Raw genomic sequence first — 19,727 nt, forward strand, 5'->3', positions numbered from 1 at the left:
TCCCAATCCTTTCGCACTTCCAACAGTGTTAACGCTGCCTGATTAAATCATCCAGACATTTCTTTTGTTTTGTTTTTTATATTTGTTTTTAATCTGTCCTGGTATATTTTATTTTGACCAGGTTCTGCTGGGTTTTTGAATAGTAAGCTACAGATTCAAGGGGATCTGATCACCTTTTGGGCACGGCCCTCCATGACTGTCTCTTAAAGGAGGTTCAGGACGCTCTGCACCCCCAGAGCAGAAGAAACCTTGCCAGCATTTTCCTGAAGGTGCCGAGAGCCCCGCAGCATCACAATAGTAACCTGGGAGACATGACTGACAGTCCTCCTGAGAGAAATAATGACAAAAACAAAGAGGGAGAGGGATTAGGGAAAGAGGAAGACAGGCAATAAGAAAAAGAAAAATGTGCTTTGTTTGCAATATTAATATTGAACTACACATCGACTGGCTATTACAGTGAATGACAGAAATAATCATGTAAGTTACTGTGTAAACAGTTTTTCACAATTGCTAAGATCCATTCCTTAAACCCTTAAAGACGTATCTCAAAATTGTAAACAAAAAACCACAATGAAACAGTTTCACTTGTGCTCGAACCCACATAGTCGTTTTCAAATCATCCACACAATTAAACAAAACAAAAACACTGCTCAGTATTCATTACGCACCAGAGCAAAACACATTGTTCAGGACACGGAGCTCTCATGTCTCATGTTGTTTTTAAGTCTTGCAAACTTTATGCGGCTAATTTATAAATGCATAAAAATGATTCAAATATTAAATAAAAGCCATAATGAACAAAATGTTGAGCTTCCTTTAAGATAACACGGTAAAGAATCAAGACGGCAGATTATGGTGGCAGAGAGGATGTGCTAAGATTAGGTTGTTCACTTTGTTCAACATCCAGTAATCACACAATGTATTCTATACGAAGTGTTACATATTGTGCTATTTGTCTTCTACTTTTAATGCCATACATTGCTCGCATCAACCTTCAACTTACCTTTGCTTGCTGTATATTCTGAACAGGCTTACATCAGTTCCATCACATCTGTGCTGTAGCTGTCTTTTCAACTTCAGTGTGAATCACTGTGGACCATCTAGTTTGGTAATGTTTTTAGGTTTTACAAAATGAGATCAAAGTGTGTCTAAAAAAGTGAAAACTGTTCAAAGTTTGATTGACTCAATAAACTGGATTTGGATATTGAGAATTTACTTCAGAGAATAGGAGTCAGTGTGGAGGATTGAGTGAACCGATGTATCTCTCAGGTCCTGTCTCGGGGCATTTTCCCCTTATTTTTAGGACATGATTTTCATCTGCTTTACTTTTTTAGGTCTGACACTTATTCCTTTGTCCTGCACCTGTTTTTCATGGACACACAGCACACCATGCCAAGATATGCCAGGTTTTCAGCTAATAGCACTTTGGAAATCACCTTGTTAGTTCAAAAACACTATTTTATGCCTGCCATACTGTGTTATCTTTGGCATTTTTCATAGATTTCCTAAAGCAATGGGAACAAATGATGTGTTTCGTCATTCGACTGGCTGCTAGTAACAAAGTGCCTAAAGATAGAATTTAAAATGGGCTCCTTGCTAAGGTGACTATTATGTATAAATACAGCACAGTTAGGTGCCTTTTTATGCTTGAATGATTCCAAAGTCCGTGAATTAACAAAAAGAAAAGCAATCCTTTGAAAACGGTCTGGATGGAAAATGAGTGGGGAAAAAAGTAGACAATGTCTAAACAAAAACTTTGAAAGGCCTTCAGAAATTTAGGAAAACTAGTGTCATTCCTTCAAAGCAAAACATACAGAAATGAGGGGTGATGTCAGATTTTAACTCTAAACTAAATAAATTAGCAACTTTTCTAAACAGCAAGTAAAGAATCATGAGAATATTTCCACTTTTTCATCTTAGTTTTGATAAGAAAGCCAGGACAGCCCTTAAGTGTAATAATTTGAGTATGTTGAGTTAAAGCTACCTCTGAGACTAACTTGGTCTGGTTAGAAAATGTTCCTCGTGGACACGGCAGAGGCTTAACCGTGGCCTGGGGACAGTAATGACCAGCAGAACATGGCCCTCCTTCTCCTGGTGAGAGACACAGCATTAGCAATCAAATTTTGCCACATATAAGTGAGACAACACATAGTATTACCAGAATGTAATTTGCTTTATTGCAGTTCTTGCAGTTCTAAAGAAGCATGTTCACCTGCAGCCACTGAGAAAGGCTGTGGAGAGATGTTTCCATATGAGCAGTAATATCCTTTCTGACACGGCCCAGTGACAGCTGTGCCATTTCTGGAAGAGCAGTAATGGCCGGCGTCACACTGCCTGCACTGCAAGACAGACTCATAGCCGGGGTCAGGACCATAAGTTCCCTCTGGACAGCTTCTCAAGTCAAATCCAGTTCCTTGGGGGCAGTAAAAGCCTGCAGGTCATAAAACAAACAAAGGGAAATTTGGAAATAAAGGATTAAGGATAAAAAAAAATATCAAATCCCTTTGTTGTTTGGGGGGGGGGGGGTTTTGCAGAATTTCTCTTGATAATTTAAATAAAATAGCTTACAAATGCCACTGTATTATAAGGACAACCAAAACAGCAAATCACAAACCTGCAGGACAAAGGAACAACGAGCCAGACACACAATACCAGCCTGGCAGACAAGGTTCACACTGAGTAGCATGTGTAACAGCCACATATGTCCCTGGTTCACAGGGCACAGGTTGAACAGTTCCCTCAGGGCAGTAGTAACCCTCAGGACAGGGTCCCCCTGTATTTCCATCAGTGGGAGTAGATGTGACAGCTCCCTCTATGCAGTAGTATCTGCATAAGGAAAAGACAGCATGAAAATTCTGGGGATAAAAATGATATTTACATTATTTGCTATATCTATATATATAACAAAGACGATGATGATGTGATGGTTATTTCTTTAATCATCACAATCTGGTGTACCCTGCATGACAGGACCCACTGGGTTTAGTAAGGCCAGCAGAGTTGCAATAAAAACCCCCAAGACAGGGTTTGCAGTCCTCCTGGCTATGCAGTCCTGAGCTGTTTGACCAGCTTCCTTCAGGGCACGCTTCAGGACCTGTGGTGCCTGCAAAGATGGCACAAGCGCAAAAACACATCTTGATTCCAAGAAACAGAATGACTGCCACACTAAAATAAAGACAGCAGTTATTAAACGTAGCAAAAAAATGTAATTTAAGACACTGTACTCAAAATTCAGCTACAACTAAATAACTGTCATGCACCCATTGTTGGGTCCAGGGTTGAGGAATTTAGGGCAAGATGCAGTTGAAGGCTAAACAAGAAGTTTACCTTACAGCTGCATTTTTAAGACATGTGTCAATGCCTCAAGTTAAAGAGAACAAGCACACAAATTAATTTAATGAGAACTACATCAAAAGTTGCAAGAAAACATGTTTTTGAACGTCCTTTAGCGCTCTAAATGCTAATTAGTGTGACTAAAACTTGGCAGCCATAGACTATAAAAGAGAAGAATGTTAAAATCCTCACACAGTATAAATTTGGTTACATTAGCTTAAAAAGCAAGCTGCATCAGCACTGTGTTACAAAAAAAGTGATGTGTATCTCTGAAACTTGCATCATCATTACAGCAGCAACTGTGGGCGACTGCTTGTTTGGGGAAGACAGATGAGGTACCTGAGGGGCAGTAGTGACCAGGTGGACACAGGAAACCTGAGAGTCCATCCAGTGGCCTGGGAGAGGAGGCACCCTTTCTGCACCAATATCCAGCATGGCATGGTCCTATGGGTAAAATAATGTCACAACACATTTCATCGTACAGTCACATAAATATATCTGCAGTCCTGCAGTACACACTAGATGCTGTACCTTCTGGGTTTTACAACTGGATCACCAAACTAGGTCACCAAGATTAGCTTTTGATATATGATTTTAACTTACATACCCCAGGCCAAATACAGTAAATCCAAAGCTATTTTTACTAAAGTTGAGAAAAAATGTTTATTTTTGCATTTTGGGTGAAGAGACACGTGGGATCATTGTTTTGAACTTTGCAAAAGCACTTCAAATAGCTTATCTAACAAGACATAATGAACAACATGAGTTTTGTGGGATTTACTGTGAAGTATTTTCAGTAAGACATAGTACCAAGAAGAGAAGAGAAGAGAAGAGAAGAGAAGAGAAGAGAAGAGAAGAGAAGAGAAGATGAAACAGTTCCTCATCAACAGTTACATAAAGAAAAACAGAAACATATTACTGCACATACTCACAAACACACCCCACAAAAACAGAAAAATGTACAATTTTCAAAAACTAAGAACAAACAAATCATTGTTCACTGTACACAAGACACTGAAATGAAAATATCAAAATCTGCCATCATTTTATAATGAGTAAATTCTATCTTGATACGTGCAGACACCACACCTTGAAGATAAGGTCAACATCTGTAGACCCTACTCCTTTCATTTTGTTTCTCCTGGTTAGCCAGATTCCCATTTTTGCCTGACTTATGAGAAAGTTGGTAAGACAAATCTGCTTCCTCTGTGCTGATCTGTATTTGGGACCATAAATGAACATTGTATTGTCCGGCACCTGTCCATATCCAGCCAACCACTCTTCCAGCAATTTAAAGAGAGAAACTAGGACATTCAACCCACAAATGTTGCAGGTTCTTCTTAGATTGAAAAAAAAAACACAGTTACCCTCTACTCTTTGATCTGTATGTGTTAAATGTCTGTCTGCGGCCACTGCCCCATGCACCACCCTTCACTGGAGAGCCACACTACGTTTCATTGGAAGGTTTGTACATGGACCTCCAGCTGTCTCTAGGAGAAGAACCTGTTACACTGCAAAAACTCAAAATCTAACCAAGTATATTTGTCTTATTTCTAGTCAAAATAGCTCATTACACTTAAAATAAGACACATTCAGCTACAGAGTAACATTTCAGTGAGATTTAGGAACTCGTTTTTAGACAGTACATTGTTCCACTGGCATTTTTCACTTATTTCAAGCAAAAATATCTTGTTTTAAGTGAAAAAACAGAATTAGAAGCCACTTCCAATACAAAGACACCCTTTGCGTATCACCCGTGTCAATATCTTTTCTTCAACCAAAACCTTTTCTGTTTACTGAGTTGCTTATACCCTATCATCCTAATTATTTTCAATACTGAGTTTATGAACATCAGATCCACGTTGATGGCACAAATAAAGGTGAACTGATGCCCCTTTCAACCAACAGGTGAGCTAACTGTTCCTCATGGAGAAAGACAACCACAGCCTTGTTCATCCAAGAGCCGTAAGTAATGTTCTTGTGACCTACCTGTTCACCCACAGCTAGGAGAACCTGCTCCACAGTATACTGCTGGGGAGCCACAACACTGGCCCCTTTTATAACTGACAGAAGAGGTGAGCCCTTATTAAGGAACAGCCAGTTAACTTAACCTTGTTCACTCTACATCAAACAATGAAAAAAAAAAAAAACGTATCTTTCCTGTTAAACAACCAAAGGGTGTGAAGAAAATTTATCTGAAATGTCAGTCTAAACGTCCAAAATCCATTTAGCAGCTCCATGCACTCACCAACCACCTTCACACTCAGTCACTCACACTCCCAGCATGCAGTGCAAGGAGAGGAGAAGAGAGAAGACTTTCAGATTCTCACCTGCTGGCTCTGACAGTCCAACAGAAGGACAGTAACGTCCAGATGCACAAGGCATGCAGCCAGCTGAGCTGTCTATATGCTCTCTTGGGTTAAAGGAGCCTATGGGGCAAGGGTATTGGTTGGGCAGAGCTGTACCTGGAGGACAGTAATGTCCCTTAGGGCAGGGCCTCAGCAAGGACACATTAGCTGCACCCAAACTTGAATCACAGTAGTAACCTTAAATGAGAGATTTTTTTAAATTAACAATATCAATGTGGGAAAAGGGTAAAAAAAAAAATTACACATTTATATTGGTGGCATTAGGGAAAAATTCAACAATCTTGCAAGCATTTAAAAAAAGCAATCAACTTCAATAAACACTTCTTCAACCAATTATGAAAAGGATAAATAATAATGTTGAAAAAGTCAAAGGATTTAGGTGTCCTACCTGCCCCACAGATGGCACAGGATGCCTGTTTGTCTCTATCCTGATAGGTTCCTGATGGGCACGGCTCTGGGGATGAACTACCCTCTAAGCAGAAGTGACCAGGAGGACATGGCAGAGCCATAGCCACAGTCTGACCAGGAGGACACCAGTATCCTATGGAGATTTACAGAAATACAGTAGTGTAAAAAGACAGGACACAGGTGTTCATCGAACATGTGATCAAATTTATGAACTGACCATCGCTGCAGAGTCCAGTTGGAGCCCTGAGGCCTGTTGTTCTGCAGAAGAAGCCTGATGTACAAGCCTGACAGCCCTTCACACTGGTCAGGCCTGACACTGGGGAAAAAGTACCAGCAGGACAAAACTCTGGCTCCCCAGACCCCTCAACTGCAGAGAAAAATAAATGTAGTTTAGGCCACCATTCATTCCTTCAACTCATTCATCCTTTCTGAGTTCCAGTGCCTACACAGGGTTGAAGGGTGTTGGAAATTATAGCCATCCACCACGCAGAATGTATAAGGGAACACTCTACACAGGTCAACAAAAAAAACAGAAACATGCTGAGTCATACTTAAACCTGTGGGTAATTCAGGGTGTCCAATCCACCTGACTCATAGTTATAGCTACTTTGGCATCTCCAGTCTACTTAATATGCATGCCAAGGAAGAATGCAGACGTAGTGCCACTTTAGAAACTTGGCATTTCAGCCATAGAAACAATTCAAAACTGTTTCTAACACATATCCAGTGTATACTGGGTGTTGGCAAATGTACGTAAACATAGTTTTTCCCATTAAACTTGTGTCTACAGTGTTAAAATTGCTGTTGACTCAGTGTATTGTACTTTCCTTTTCACCAAGCCTTTTACTTTGCACTTCGGCTTAAAAAGTTGGCAAGATGTTGATACAATCCTTCCAAGGAAGTAATGCTGGGCTTACCACAGTATGTCCCAGGTGGACAGATGTTGCCTGTTTCTCCATCTGTTGGTCTGGCCTCAGTGGCTCCTCCTACACAATAATACCCAGGGGAGCAGGGGCCCATTGGCAGAGCTAAACCTTTTGAGCAAAATGACTAAATTGGTTATTTTGATTGTGCACAGCCAAAAAAATATTATCTATAAGTTGGCTAGAGATTGGCATCCCCTCAAGTGGAACAACAAGAATATTTCAGAAACCTCCTGGAACTGAACTGTCCAATTTACTTATTTACTTTTTTAAATACATTATACAGCAATGAAATCACATGGCACAGATTTGTCATAACTGTAACATCGATATACATAGAGGCAGAACACACAACACACAATCTATAGCTGCATAGGCCAAAAGGAGAGCCAAACCCATTCTGCACATTGTGTTTATGTGCTGAAAGAAAAATGATTTCCTTGCTACTAAAATTGATCCTTAAGCATGATTTCACTGATTCATCTACACAAGGCATTTTGTAGAAGGTATAGCAGCAACTTTCAACTTCATTCTCAAAATATTATTTTGATAATATTATTTTATATAGTATAAATATTATTTTATTTCTTTTTCACAAATTTAGCTGAGAACCTATATGTAACAATATGCCTATTGTAGCCTAGTAAACAGCGTGTTTGTGCACCTGAGACATTACAGAAGGTTCCGGGTGGGCAAGGTAGGGGCTCTGAGCTGCCTAAGGGGCAATGAAATCCTGCCTGGCAGCGCCCCCCTGTGGATGTAGCTGGACAAAGACAGTTGGCATTTGTATAATTGTCAAGGTCAAAGGGCTGGGAGTTCCACGCTGCAGAGACACAGAACCAACCTGAGAGGAACAAACAGCAAGAAACAAAGCAAGATATCACAAACTCTGTGTGATATAGAAAAGATCCTGCAGCTGACACGTCTAAGCATTAGTGAAACATGATTTTCTCAACATATAAATATATATATATGTATATGTATACTCAACAGATGGCGATACAGAGCAAGGTGGCAGAGATGAGACAATGTTAAGAAAAGTCTTAATAAACCAGTTAGTCAGGCTTCCACACCAGTCTATCACTTGTGTGCATTATGTGTCTGATGTGTTGAAGTTCATTCGCATCTTTGCACATAAATAAATAATACACAGAGAATTATTTAAAAGCCGTTGTTGTTGCTGAAGTGCGACTGGTGTTGAGCTGTGATGTTTCGTGTTTCATGTGCACTCTTTGTTCCCTACTCTAAAATCTTCCAGACTGTTTTGCTGGGCCCCGGAGACACGTACGCTGGCACAGAGGACAAAGTCCTGACACTGAGAAACTAGGCTGCAAGCTGTGATTGTATCTTTGGAACAAACGAACAAAGACAATGTTACTGACCAGCTTTGCATTTTCCAGACACTTTGGTCAGCCTTTCCTTCTCACAGTAGTGTCCTGGAGGACAAGGCAGGCAGCTGTCCAGACTCTGCGTCATGGGCTCTGGGTTGTAGTATCCACGTGGACAGGGAAACTGGGTGGCATGCTTAGTTCCTACACATGTAATGCAATTAGATATAAACAAGTGCCATGTGTGCAACTTCTTTTCTATTATTAAAGCTGGGGACAATAGCTTACTGAAGCTGAAACCAGCTTTCAGTTCAATACGAAGCTCACACTCTGCTTCTTTTCAGACTAAGCTGAACTTTTACTAATCATTCATTCTGATAAAGAATCATAACCATGACCACAGTTTTGGGGTGATTGTACCATCAGGGCAGTAGAATCCAGGTGGACAGGGAAACTTGGTAAAATTGGCAGTCCTTTCTGGACAGTAGTATCCAGCAGGGCAGCGGGAACACACTGACTGGCCTGTGAGGTTGTTGTATGTTCCAGCAGGGCAGGGCAATGGGCTAGCACTACCCTCAGGGCAGTAATGAGCAGTTGGGCAAAGCCCTCCTTTTGCGCCTGGAGAGAAAAAACCAATTAGATGTGGAAATGTACTGAAATTATGGCTGCTAAGCCCTTAACGTGATAAATCTCATGATAACGCATGATTAATTCAGTAATCGCTCATTCAACAAAACACCCTCACACATTCTAGTTTCCTGTATTTATCAGCATCTGTTTCTCTTCTCTCTAAAGCCTATTCATAACATTTATATTCACACATTATACATTAGCTCTGCTTTACATGAGTTTTAATTCATGTAAAGCATGAATTAACATACATTGATTAATAATAGCTGTGCTGACATGGAATTGTATAAGCTGAATCAAGAAAACCTGTGCTTGTTGTGTCTCCCCCTGGACAGTAGAATCCAGTCTGACATGGACCAGATGGACGAGTAAGACCTGCAGTGCCACAGAACTGACCTGCTGGACATGGACTACAGCCAGAGGTGTCCACCAGATGAAGACTGCAACCATACAAATGTAAACACAAATGCGCATAAACATTTACAGGTCCATGGTATAATAGTGTGTGTAATATTTTGACCAACACACCTAGTAGAGAAGGTCCCTGGCGGACAAGGCATAGGCAGACTGGTGCCCTCAGGACAGTAACTGCCCTTCGGGCATGCTCCTCCTACTCCTGTGCTGAAGTTGCCATCAGGGTTCTGAAAGTTCACGCCTGGAAATGTTGCACATTTTGGTCACATTTTAGCTGTGAAAGTCGGTTTAACAGCACAAAGGCACTGAACACGCTGTATAATAGATTTGGTGTACCAGCTATGCAGTAGTAACCGGCCTGACAAGGCCCAGAGGGTTCAAACAGACCCCAATCCTCACAATAGAAGCCTGTAATTGAAGCAGAGAAAAGAGAACTTCACTGCAGTGGTAATAATTACAAGCATTTATTGAATCAAATCATAAATTACTCCTTGTTTAGTTAATTAAATGTGGTAAGTCATTCTGCCATTATCTCTTAATTATAGCAATTAGCTTTAAAAACCCCAGTTCATAAAGGAGTTAATATATTAAAATCTAATTCAGCTAACCACTGTATCCACAGATTCCCAGTATCATTCAGGCACTTAAAAAAAAAAAAGCATGTTACAATACTCTCACCTGCTGGACAAAGGAGGCACTGCTCCACTTGACTGAGACCAAACTGAGGACTGTATGTACCAGGTGGGCAGGGTAGTATACCTTCAACGCCACCACCAAGACAATAGTGTCCCACCGGACACGGCTGGACACCTTCTCCAGATAGGCAATATGTTCCTATGGGGCAGTCATCGCACATTTCTGCCCCTTTAAACAAAAGAGAATAATTTAATAGTGAAGTGACATCTGCATTTGAAATCACAAATATGATTTATTTGTGTTTAATTATATTTTTATACCTGTTGTGTTTGAGTAAGTCCCATCAGGGCAGAGAAGAGGAGATGCTGAGCCCATTGGACAATAATATCCAAGTGGACAAATGTCACCTGTCACACCATCAGAGGGCGCTGAAACCACTGCCCCTCCAGAACAATAATATCCTATAAATCAGAAAATGCAAACGTTTAGTGACTTCTTAAACACTGGAGAGCGTTTCATCCAATCAGTTTATGTTTTTCTGCTTATTTTAGTGATAGACACTATGGCAATGAAACAGATATACACAGATCACATCAGGCACTGCTGGCACTTCATTACCTATATCACAAATTTCAGAAGGCTGGCTGAGTCCAGTACTGTTACAGTAGAGTCCTGGGGGGCAGGATAAACAAGAGGACCAGGTTTGGGCTCCCACTGTGTTACTCCAGGTTCCCACAGGACATGGGTGCTGCTGTGGGTACTTGGTTCCTTGTGGACAGATGTAGCCTGCAGGACAGACACCGCCAGACGCCACAGCCACCTGTGAGAGTGATGGGGTAATTATAAGGTGACTAAGAGCAATTAATCGGCAACAATTTTTAAAATAGTCCTTAATAATAGTAAATATCTTTGGGTGTTTTAGTGTTGAACCAAAGAAGCAGTTTGAAGAAATTAGCTTTGGAATACAAAGAAGTTTGATCATCTGACTGTTCTAGTCAGAAGTTTAAAAGTTAAAGCTGTGGGCTGTTCGATTTGGAAGCTGTCATTAATTTCCTACGCACTATCAGCAGCCTATCCAAAAAGCACTTGGGTTATTTATTTAACTAATGCAATTCAAACTAAACAGGCCTTTATATTCATGTTCATATCAAATGAAATTAGCAGTCAATGTGTGTGGAAAATGAATAGCTGCCATCAAATCAACTGCACGACACTAAAGCAGACACGTTCAACTTAAAAACCAGGACATTTCCACCTCTTTAATTGCCTTCTGTTTTTCCTTTTCTGTGCTCCTTCCCCCGCTCATATACTGCACCATGCTGACAAATTGCTTTACTTGAGCAAAAGTGAATTATAAGCATAACTCATCAACAAGCCCGTAGAAAAAAAAAGTCAAATATTTCGCCATTTGAAACTCTTCGGAAATCGATATGGTAAATATAAAGACATTTGAGACCTGAAAAGACCGTAAACCAATAAAAGCATGACAATAAATATATGATATAATATTTCAGTACCTGTAAAATAAGGAAACTGTAATTCTTAATGTGTCCGCAAATACAGCTATTGTCCCAAAAACAAATAACTCATTCTGAGATGAGCTACTACTTAAAATGCCTTTATAGAATTACAGTTGTCTGTTAATCTCAAACAAAAAACAGCATCTGATCCTTTTAAAATAAGATAATATTACCACATAGTAAATAAAGTTATTATTCATTAAATCTTACTGGTGAGGCAGTGGAAGCTCCAGTGGTGCAGTAGTGTCCTGGGTCACAGAGACCCTGAGGTTCAGAAAGACCACTTCTGCTACAGAACAAGCCTGCGTCACATGGCCGGCAATGCTGCACAGCATCACCACCAGGCTGGTCAGAGTAAGAGCCCTGAATAATAATCACATGGAATTGTTTTTAATTGGGTGGGATTTATGGGAGGAAATTCAAAATCATGAAGACAGAGTGAAGAAGTAAAACGTGCAGCGAACACTGACACTCTACAATGACACACCCACAATTTCACACCACATGAGAACATGAAGGTACTCACTGAAGGACATGGGTGAGCAACAGTGGATCTTAGAGGACAGTAGTGTCCTGTGGGACACAGAGGTGGCTGGGACAAGCCTGTGTGGTTACACAATCTGCCTTCCTGACACTCCAAACATGACTGTGCACCTCGACGCTGCCGAGCACAGACAAAAGAAATAACCCTTAATATACCATTAGCCTATCATCCAATCATAAAAGAAATACAGGCTCAGTGTAGCAGCACTTGGCATGTAGTATATCCTACCGGCTGAAAATAACCAAGAGGACATGGCTCTGCCCTAGCTGCCCCTTTCGAAGTGTAATGCCCTTCCTCTGCTTCATTCTGAACAGGTGACGCTGAGCCAGCAGTGCAGTAGAAACCAGGAAAACAAGGGGCTGATGGTGACGTGTTGTTAGAACCTGCACAATAAAAACTGACAGGGAGAGAAACACACTGACTCATGGAGTAGAGGTTTCAGCTGTACATAGTCCTCCAAAACAAATCGATAGGATTACCCTGGCGGACAGCTAGTACACTCCTCAGGTGTGCTGAGGCCAGTGCTGTTGCTGAAAGTGCCAGAAGGACATGGGAGAGGAGAGGGCGAGGCTAAAGGACAGTAACTTCCTGCCGGACACAGACCTCCAGTTGGTCCATCGACAGGAGTCTGGCAATAAGAGTGAAGAGAGGCCAAAAGCTTACTGCCGCGTAATGAAATCCTACAACATAGAGTTGTTATGTGTTGTATTTGTATTTGTTGATCCCAACAAGTAAAGAAAATTATTGGTATACCCTGAATAAATACAGAATAAATGACTGTAATAACATTAGCATACAGCAGACTTGGCTCCCTCTCTGCAGTAAAAACGATCTCTGCAGCTTCCAGAGGGCTCTGAAAGTCCCACTCCAGTGCAATACTGGCCTCCGCCACAAGGGGTGCATTCAGACCTATTACTGAGAGCAGAGCGAGAACTGTAGGTTCCTTCAGGACAAGGTTCAGGAACAGAAGTGCCGTCTGGACAGTAAAACCCCTGAACGGAGGCACAGAGGGGAAAAAAGAGCCATTTGTGCCTCTGGTGAATTTTACATAAACAGATGCAAGCACACTTAAAAACTGTCTCACCCATACAGCAAAACAGTTTTTCAAAAGTCTTATTCTTACTTGTGGACATACTGAAGGAGTGTGAGTTCCTGGGCTGCTACAGTAATGCCTGGATGGACACAAAATACATGCCTCTCCACTGTGACCAAGTGTGTTGTTTCTGTATTTGCCAGCTTGGCAGGGGTAGGTGAAGGGGTAACCGGTCCCAGCGGGGCAATAGTGGCCATCAGGACACTCCTCTGTCTTAATATAGGACAACATAATAGTGGTTATGGTACTTGCTTTGAACATGCAGTCTTCATCTAAAATCACTATTAGGTAGAAACTTGTGAACAGTATTAACAAACTGACTATAATTGGTCATCGTAATGTTGTCTTTCTGATCATAAAAAAAATCTAGGGTCTTACAGGCCTGGTAATAGGCTGCTCCTTAGGTTGTTGGGAGTAACAATACTTCCCCTCAGGACACTGGATACACTCACTGGCATCACGCAGGCCAGGAAATTCACTGTAGGTGCCATTGGGGCAAGGAATGGGATTGGGATCCTGTGAGTAAAGACTAGATGTAGTTTAAGAGGTCAAATGTGTCCAAATATGAAAACATAAGTACATCACTTTAATTTTTTTTTTTTAAGTCTCTCCTGTATTTATCAGTCTGTGACTCACAATGCCTCCTCCGGGGCAGAAGAAACCTCGAGGACAGAGGGTGGCTGATCGCTGGGGGTCTCTGGCCAAACCCTGAGAGCAGAGAAAACCTGGAGGGCACACCATGACACTTAGCATGGCCTCCTCACTAGTGGTCTCATTACTGCAGAAGTGGCCCTGCAAGCATGGAGAACACTCTGCAGATCCCTCATCCTACACACAAGAGAACGTGAAGAAAGAAAGCTGAAGTTAAAGATATCAACCAGTATGGGGGAGGGATACAGCAAAATAGACGTTGAAAACGCAAAGGAGAGGGGGATCTAATTTGGAAGATGCTGGAAAAACACTGACACTGCTTCAATATTGCGAGCAAAATATTGATTTATGAAAGAAATTGACTTCAAAAACTCCTCTACCTGACATTTACTGATATACGTTACTAAGTGAGCAATGCAAGACGATATCATGTGGGTGGGAAATCTAAAAATAGGACAATCAAAACAGTTACTGAAGGATGAGAATACAAAGGCTTTAGTTTCCAGAGGTTCTGTCGGGGGTCCAGTCACATTGGATGTTTTATAGTTAAGATCTTACAGAGTAGCTGCCAGCTCCACACACTCTGGGGCTGACAGTGGCTGAGTGGGGACAAAAATAGCCAGCAGGGCAAGAAGAGCAGTCCTCGAGCCTCCGACCTCCTTTCAGACGGCGAAATGTAGAGCTGGAGATGCAGGGCAATACACTAAATCACACTCATTAAACCAGCTTAATGCTAACAAAAATCCATATCGTCATCGTTCTCACATTTTTCTTTATGACTGACACACAATCACTGCTTACGGTGGGCAAGGTGAAGGTTTGGAGGTGCCCTGCTGACAGAACGAGCCCTCGGGACATATCAAGCAGTCATCTCTGCGTCTGTTACCCATTTGGATGCTGTAGGTGCCCTCAGGGCAAGGAAACTGGGTGCCATATGCAGTTCCTGGTGATGCAATAACGACATGATTATATCAACACGAATGACTCATGAATACAGCTCGGGTAGAGAAAACAAATCTCATTCTACAAAATTAATTTCACATGGAAACCTGTATTTATCTCTAAGAGCATGCAATGCTCATAAAGGATAAAAAATGTATGCATATATATATATATATATATATATATATATATATATATATATATATATATATATATATATATATATATATATATATATATATATATATACGAATATGTATATATATATATGTATATCTGTGATATACATATATATATATATATACATATTCTGTGATATACATATATATATATATATATATATATGGATATATATAGAATATATATATATATACATATTCTGTGATATACATATATATATATATATGTGATATACATATATATATATGTATATCACATATTCGTGTTTACCTTCAGGACAGTAGTGTCCAGAGCTGCATCGACCTGATGGAGCTCCTGAACCAGCCAAACAGTACCAGCCCTGTGGACATGGCTGGCACTCACTTTCAGCCTCCAATCCACTGTGACCGCTCCATGTACCCACAGGACATTTGTACTGGGTGGGGAACATAGTTCCAGCAGGACAATAATGTCCAGGAAAGCAGAGAAGTGGGGGTCTCTGTATATCTCCAGTTCCTGACAAATAAGAATTAACACAGACAAGTAGATTAAGGTGACACTTATATATGACAACGTTATTAAACAAATATCAACATGTGACAAAACTTGCATTTTCTTTTGCTTGGTCTTCTTTTTTCTTTTTTTTAATAATCACTCTTGTGGATTTTAGTTGTTTAAATGCGACATCTTTTAAAAAGAAGCAGTGATGATCAGTTCTTAGTTAAAACATTTACTGTAATGTGAATGTAATTTATTCTGGCTGATTAGCAAACTATAACAGTTGTGTAGTCATAATCATAATGCATTTGAAGTCTAGAAAAACAGAAACCAAATATAATGTCTCATATTACAAATATATACACTCAGTTCACACAGTATAGTAATACAGTTGTATACATAATTGAGCTTTGTATGAAAACCTGACCTGAATTCATATCTTCAGATACTATGAAATATCAAAGAGTACTTTTAAAGGTTATCTGAACATCTATATGAAATGTCACCTCGAAGACAGGCATATCGTGCTGGACACTGCTGACACTGTGAGCGGTCAGTTAGGTCAGTGCGATTGCTCAGTGTCCCCGGTGGGCACGCATTGGATGGCGCGTTTGGTTTTGAAGACCCAGGAGGACACACAAACCTGTCAAGATACGGACAAATTGATCAAAGTCATAGAGTAACAATGTCAAGGTGGGTTGAAAAGGAGCAACATAAAAATCAATGTCTCAGTGGCTAAATGCAAAAGTTACAGGGCTCCCATATGTCAGATTTACAGTACTGGAAACATAAGAATACAATAGCACTAAAGCATGTTTGATTAAAAAAAAGAATAAAACAACAACATTTTTTTCATCTTGAGATTGCAACTTACCCTTGCATGCAGTCTACATCAGGGGCTCTCAGGGCTACCTGTGTGCAGGCCTTCCCTGCATAGCACTCTCTGCAATCAGCCACCTCATCCTGACCCTCTAAAGGGTTGAAGGATCCCGGTGGACAGGGCACTGGGTCACTTGTCCCCACAGGACAGTAGAAGGCAGCAGGGCATTTGAGACAGTCTTTCACACCTGGGGGGAAATCCTACTGTCATGGCAAAGATACTACAGGATTAAGGCAAACAGTAAATCTGCTCCATAAATTCCTATGCTGTACTCACTGCTTGTGCACATAGTTAGGTTTCTCTTTACAGTCACCCATCATTTTTCTATACTGGGCTCACTGCTACAGCTTGCCATCGGCAGTTGTTTTTATGTTGCTAAATTAGATGTTTTTCTATTTGCCCTCTCAGTGTCCATCTGTTGCAATAAACAACACCTATATTTTTATATAATCACTGGGATTTGCTGTGACAGAGCGCTATAATATCGTATTAGGCTGAGGCTTTTGTGAAGGAGTATAAATTCATTTCAAAAGAAAATATTTAGTTTGACTTACTAAATATAAAACAGAGCTTTGTGTCTACTAAAGTGTATATATAAATCAGTAATAATAATAATAATAATAGCATATTTAAACTCACTTATCGCCCCTTGATGAGGGGTGAAGGTGCCTGGAGGACATATAACTTCTTCCAAAGTACCAGCAGGGCAGTATCTACCCCGAGCACAGGGCAAACCAGGACTTGATGACCCTGTTTAAAGATACGCACACACACTCTAAAATCTATATTTCATCTTATTTCTTCAACTATGAAGATAGTTACTTTCTGGGACACATCTTAATATTTTTGTCAAGTGAAGTCAGTTTGTTAATGCTGAGACTTACCTGCAGGACAGAAGCGCCCTTCCCTACATCTCTTGCATCCTGCCCTACTTGTCTGACCCAGTTGTTCCCCTGCTGTGCCAGTGGGGCAAGGTGACCCCTGCGGGGTGGCAGTGCCCTCTTCACAGTAATAGCCTTGTGGGCACAGGAACTGGGAGGTGGGTCTCTGTGAGGTACCTTCCAGACAGTAAAACCCTAGAGAAAAAGTATTTATATACAATGCTATATATAACACTCTTCATAGAAGAACATTTTAAGAGGATATTATACAGTCATACAGTCCAGATAAACTATTACATTTGCTTTCCAAGGGTTAGGTATGTTATAGATATGATGAGACATACTCTTCTGCACATATATATATATATAGTTTTTGCACATGGACAAACAATTTTACCACTTACCTGCAGGACAGATTGTGCAGTCTCTCAGTCTCTGCAGGCCTTCTTTAAGGCCGTAAGTACCTGCAGGACAGGGTATAGCTACCTCTCCCACACAGTAATGACCTGCGGGGGTAAAACACAGGTACATTTGACATTTCTTTGGTAAGTAAAAGAAATTATAAGATAAATGATAACATGCAGCACTTAACACCAACCTAATGGACAGACCATACAACCAAACTCTTCTGTCACATCTTTGTATGTTCCTGGTCGACAGGTGATGGACTGACTGGATCTGTGGACTGGCTGGCTCCAGCGGGGGGTTATAGCTCCACCACACAGTATGGATGTGTTATTACAGCTGCTGCAGTAACTCTGTCCAGGTGTAGAAGACCAACCAGGAGGACAGGGAAGTGGCTCAGACATTCCACTATCTGGACAGTAACTTCCTAAGAAACAAAGAAAAAATGTGTTTTTTGTTTGTTTTTTTCATTTTTATGAGAACTTTTTAGTTGTAAATAAAGCTATTTATATCAAACTTCTTTATATGTTTGGGTGCAGAAGATTTGTTTTGTTTGTCTTTTATACCTGCTGGACACTGCAGACACTGGATCGTACACATAGTAGAATAAAAGCCCAGAGGACAGTCGTTACACACGGTGTGATCTGGGTTGGGCTCCATACCAGGTCCACACTATAAGACATGTTGACAAAAGAGAAGAAGAAAAAAAAAGAATGTATATTAAATTGTTTCAACTTTTGCCTCAAATGCACAGAATGTTGGAGGATTTAACTTCTTATCCACTATTATTAGGTCTGACCCTATAAGGGAAACCCGAGGTGCAGACAGAATCCACAGGACAGCTCAGACACTGCAGGACCCCCTCTGGCGAATGCTGTCCTGGGGGGCATAAATAAAGAATCCCAATGGTTGGATCACATGAGAAGCCTGCAGGACACAGCTTACAATCCACTCGTTCCTCTGAACTGATGAGATCTGGAAAACAAGGCTGCGACATAAAGAAATGAGCAATAAGAGCACACATGATGACAACAAAACAGCTTTGTAACTAATTATTAATTCCTGCATCGCTCTGCAGTCACTTGTCTTCACTTTGGCTCGTCTATGGGCTCTGCTATGACAAGTCATCATACTGTAGTTGAAACATGCATTTTCTCTTAATTTGAAAATAAAGCATGAAGCCAGAAGTGTTTTTGGTGTTTTGTTTTGCATTAACATGTCTTACCTTGCAGTCAGTGATACTGCTCTTCCCTGTGTACATGTTGAATGTTCCTGCTGGGCATCTTTGCGGTGCAGACGAATTGCCAGAGCAGCTATAAAACAAAAATAATTTATAATTTGTAATTTGTATAATTTATTATCCATTTTATAGAAAACTCTCTTACTAGTGAAAGAATACAGATCTAACAGTTCAAAAAATGGTTGATGACTCACAAATGACCAGAGGGACACTCTAAGCAAAGCTGGTGGGAGAAGTGTTTTCCTCCTGGACACTGATCCACATCTGTTTCCTCACTGAGGGGGTAGTCTGCACTCCCTTCAGGCGTTACATAAATTATTGTTAGAACAATAGATAGAACATTCTCGTGCAGTCAGTGTGGTTTTGGTAGTTACTTAGTTTAATTTGTCAATATTTAAAAAGGAGTTGCTTACCTGAAGAAACTCCAGACTCTGTCTGCAGCAAAAAGATAGCAAAAGCTAAAAAGAAGCGCAGGTGTATTATTTCCCATGAACACATTATTGCTGAATCACTTAGAAGTTGGTAGCAACTAAGTTAACGTTAAAGACTTAATGGAGTTAGTCTCCCAGAGTGATCGTTTAAAGACTTGAAAGTGAGAGGCCCCCAGCCACTAAAAGCGAAATGTGCATGAAATCTGATTCCCAGGTGGTTGCTTTAGCTGACAATAGTGTGCAGTAATGTTCGGTAACTATATCTGCTTCTTTCAATAATGCATGACGCGTTGAAGTTCACCTAGATGGTGTCTCTGCTGGTGGATCATTTAAATTATTTATGTTGCTCTTGTAAGTCATTAAGATGTAATAAAGAAGAAACTGGGGTTTTTTTTATTCCATTGCCAGACATCAAATGTTTAATCACATAAGACCAATTATA

General features: G+C 40.6%; 1 protein-coding gene and 1 long non-coding RNA gene across 2 annotated transcripts; both read right to left on the reverse strand.

Annotated features, from left to right (window-relative positions):
* Positions 1-32: 32 nt before the first annotated feature.
* LOC146503961 (uncharacterized) lies at positions 33-18,036 on the reverse strand. Its single transcript, XM_085130644.1, has 32 exons — positions 16,968-18,036; positions 16,323-16,515; positions 15,955-16,091; positions 15,242-15,466; positions 14,651-14,792; positions 13,835-14,531; positions 13,577-13,714; positions 13,229-13,411; positions 12,903-13,097; positions 12,585-12,733; positions 12,334-12,502; positions 12,088-12,222; positions 11,772-11,924; positions 10,660-10,861; positions 10,362-10,502; positions 10,084-10,269; positions 9,742-9,813; positions 9,520-9,646; positions 9,298-9,431; positions 8,782-8,979; positions 8,416-8,565; positions 7,698-7,877; positions 7,028-7,144; positions 6,328-6,477; positions 6,091-6,243; positions 5,664-5,879; positions 3,673-3,777; positions 2,959-3,103; positions 2,615-2,826; positions 2,213-2,431; positions 1,985-2,091; positions 33-327 (listed from the first exon to the last, which is right to left on the reverse strand). The coding sequence occupies exons 6-32, from the start codon at positions 13,949-13,951 to the stop codon at positions 148-150; spliced, it is 4,233 nt and encodes a 1,410-aa protein (XP_084986770.1). The 5' UTR covers positions 13,952-14,531; positions 14,651-14,792; positions 15,242-15,466; positions 15,955-16,091; positions 16,323-16,515; positions 16,968-18,036; the 3' UTR covers positions 33-147.
* A 137-nt stretch (positions 18,037-18,173) lies between these two features.
* LOC146503962 (uncharacterized) lies at positions 18,174-19,659 on the reverse strand. The gene is made up of 4 exons (XR_014877877.1): positions 19,268-19,659; positions 19,049-19,151; positions 18,840-18,927; positions 18,174-18,602 (listed from the first exon to the last, which is right to left on the reverse strand). It is a non-coding gene; the product is annotated as an uncharacterized LOC146503962 (long non-coding RNA).
* Between the last annotated feature and the right edge of the window lie 68 nt (positions 19,660-19,727).

The sequence above is a fragment of the Neolamprologus multifasciatus genome, chromosome 14 (assembly GCF_963576455.1).
Source record: "Neolamprologus multifasciatus chromosome 14, fNeoMul1.2, whole genome shotgun sequence".
Lineage (NCBI taxonomy): Eukaryota > Metazoa > Chordata > Actinopteri > Cichliformes > Cichlidae > Neolamprologus > Neolamprologus multifasciatus.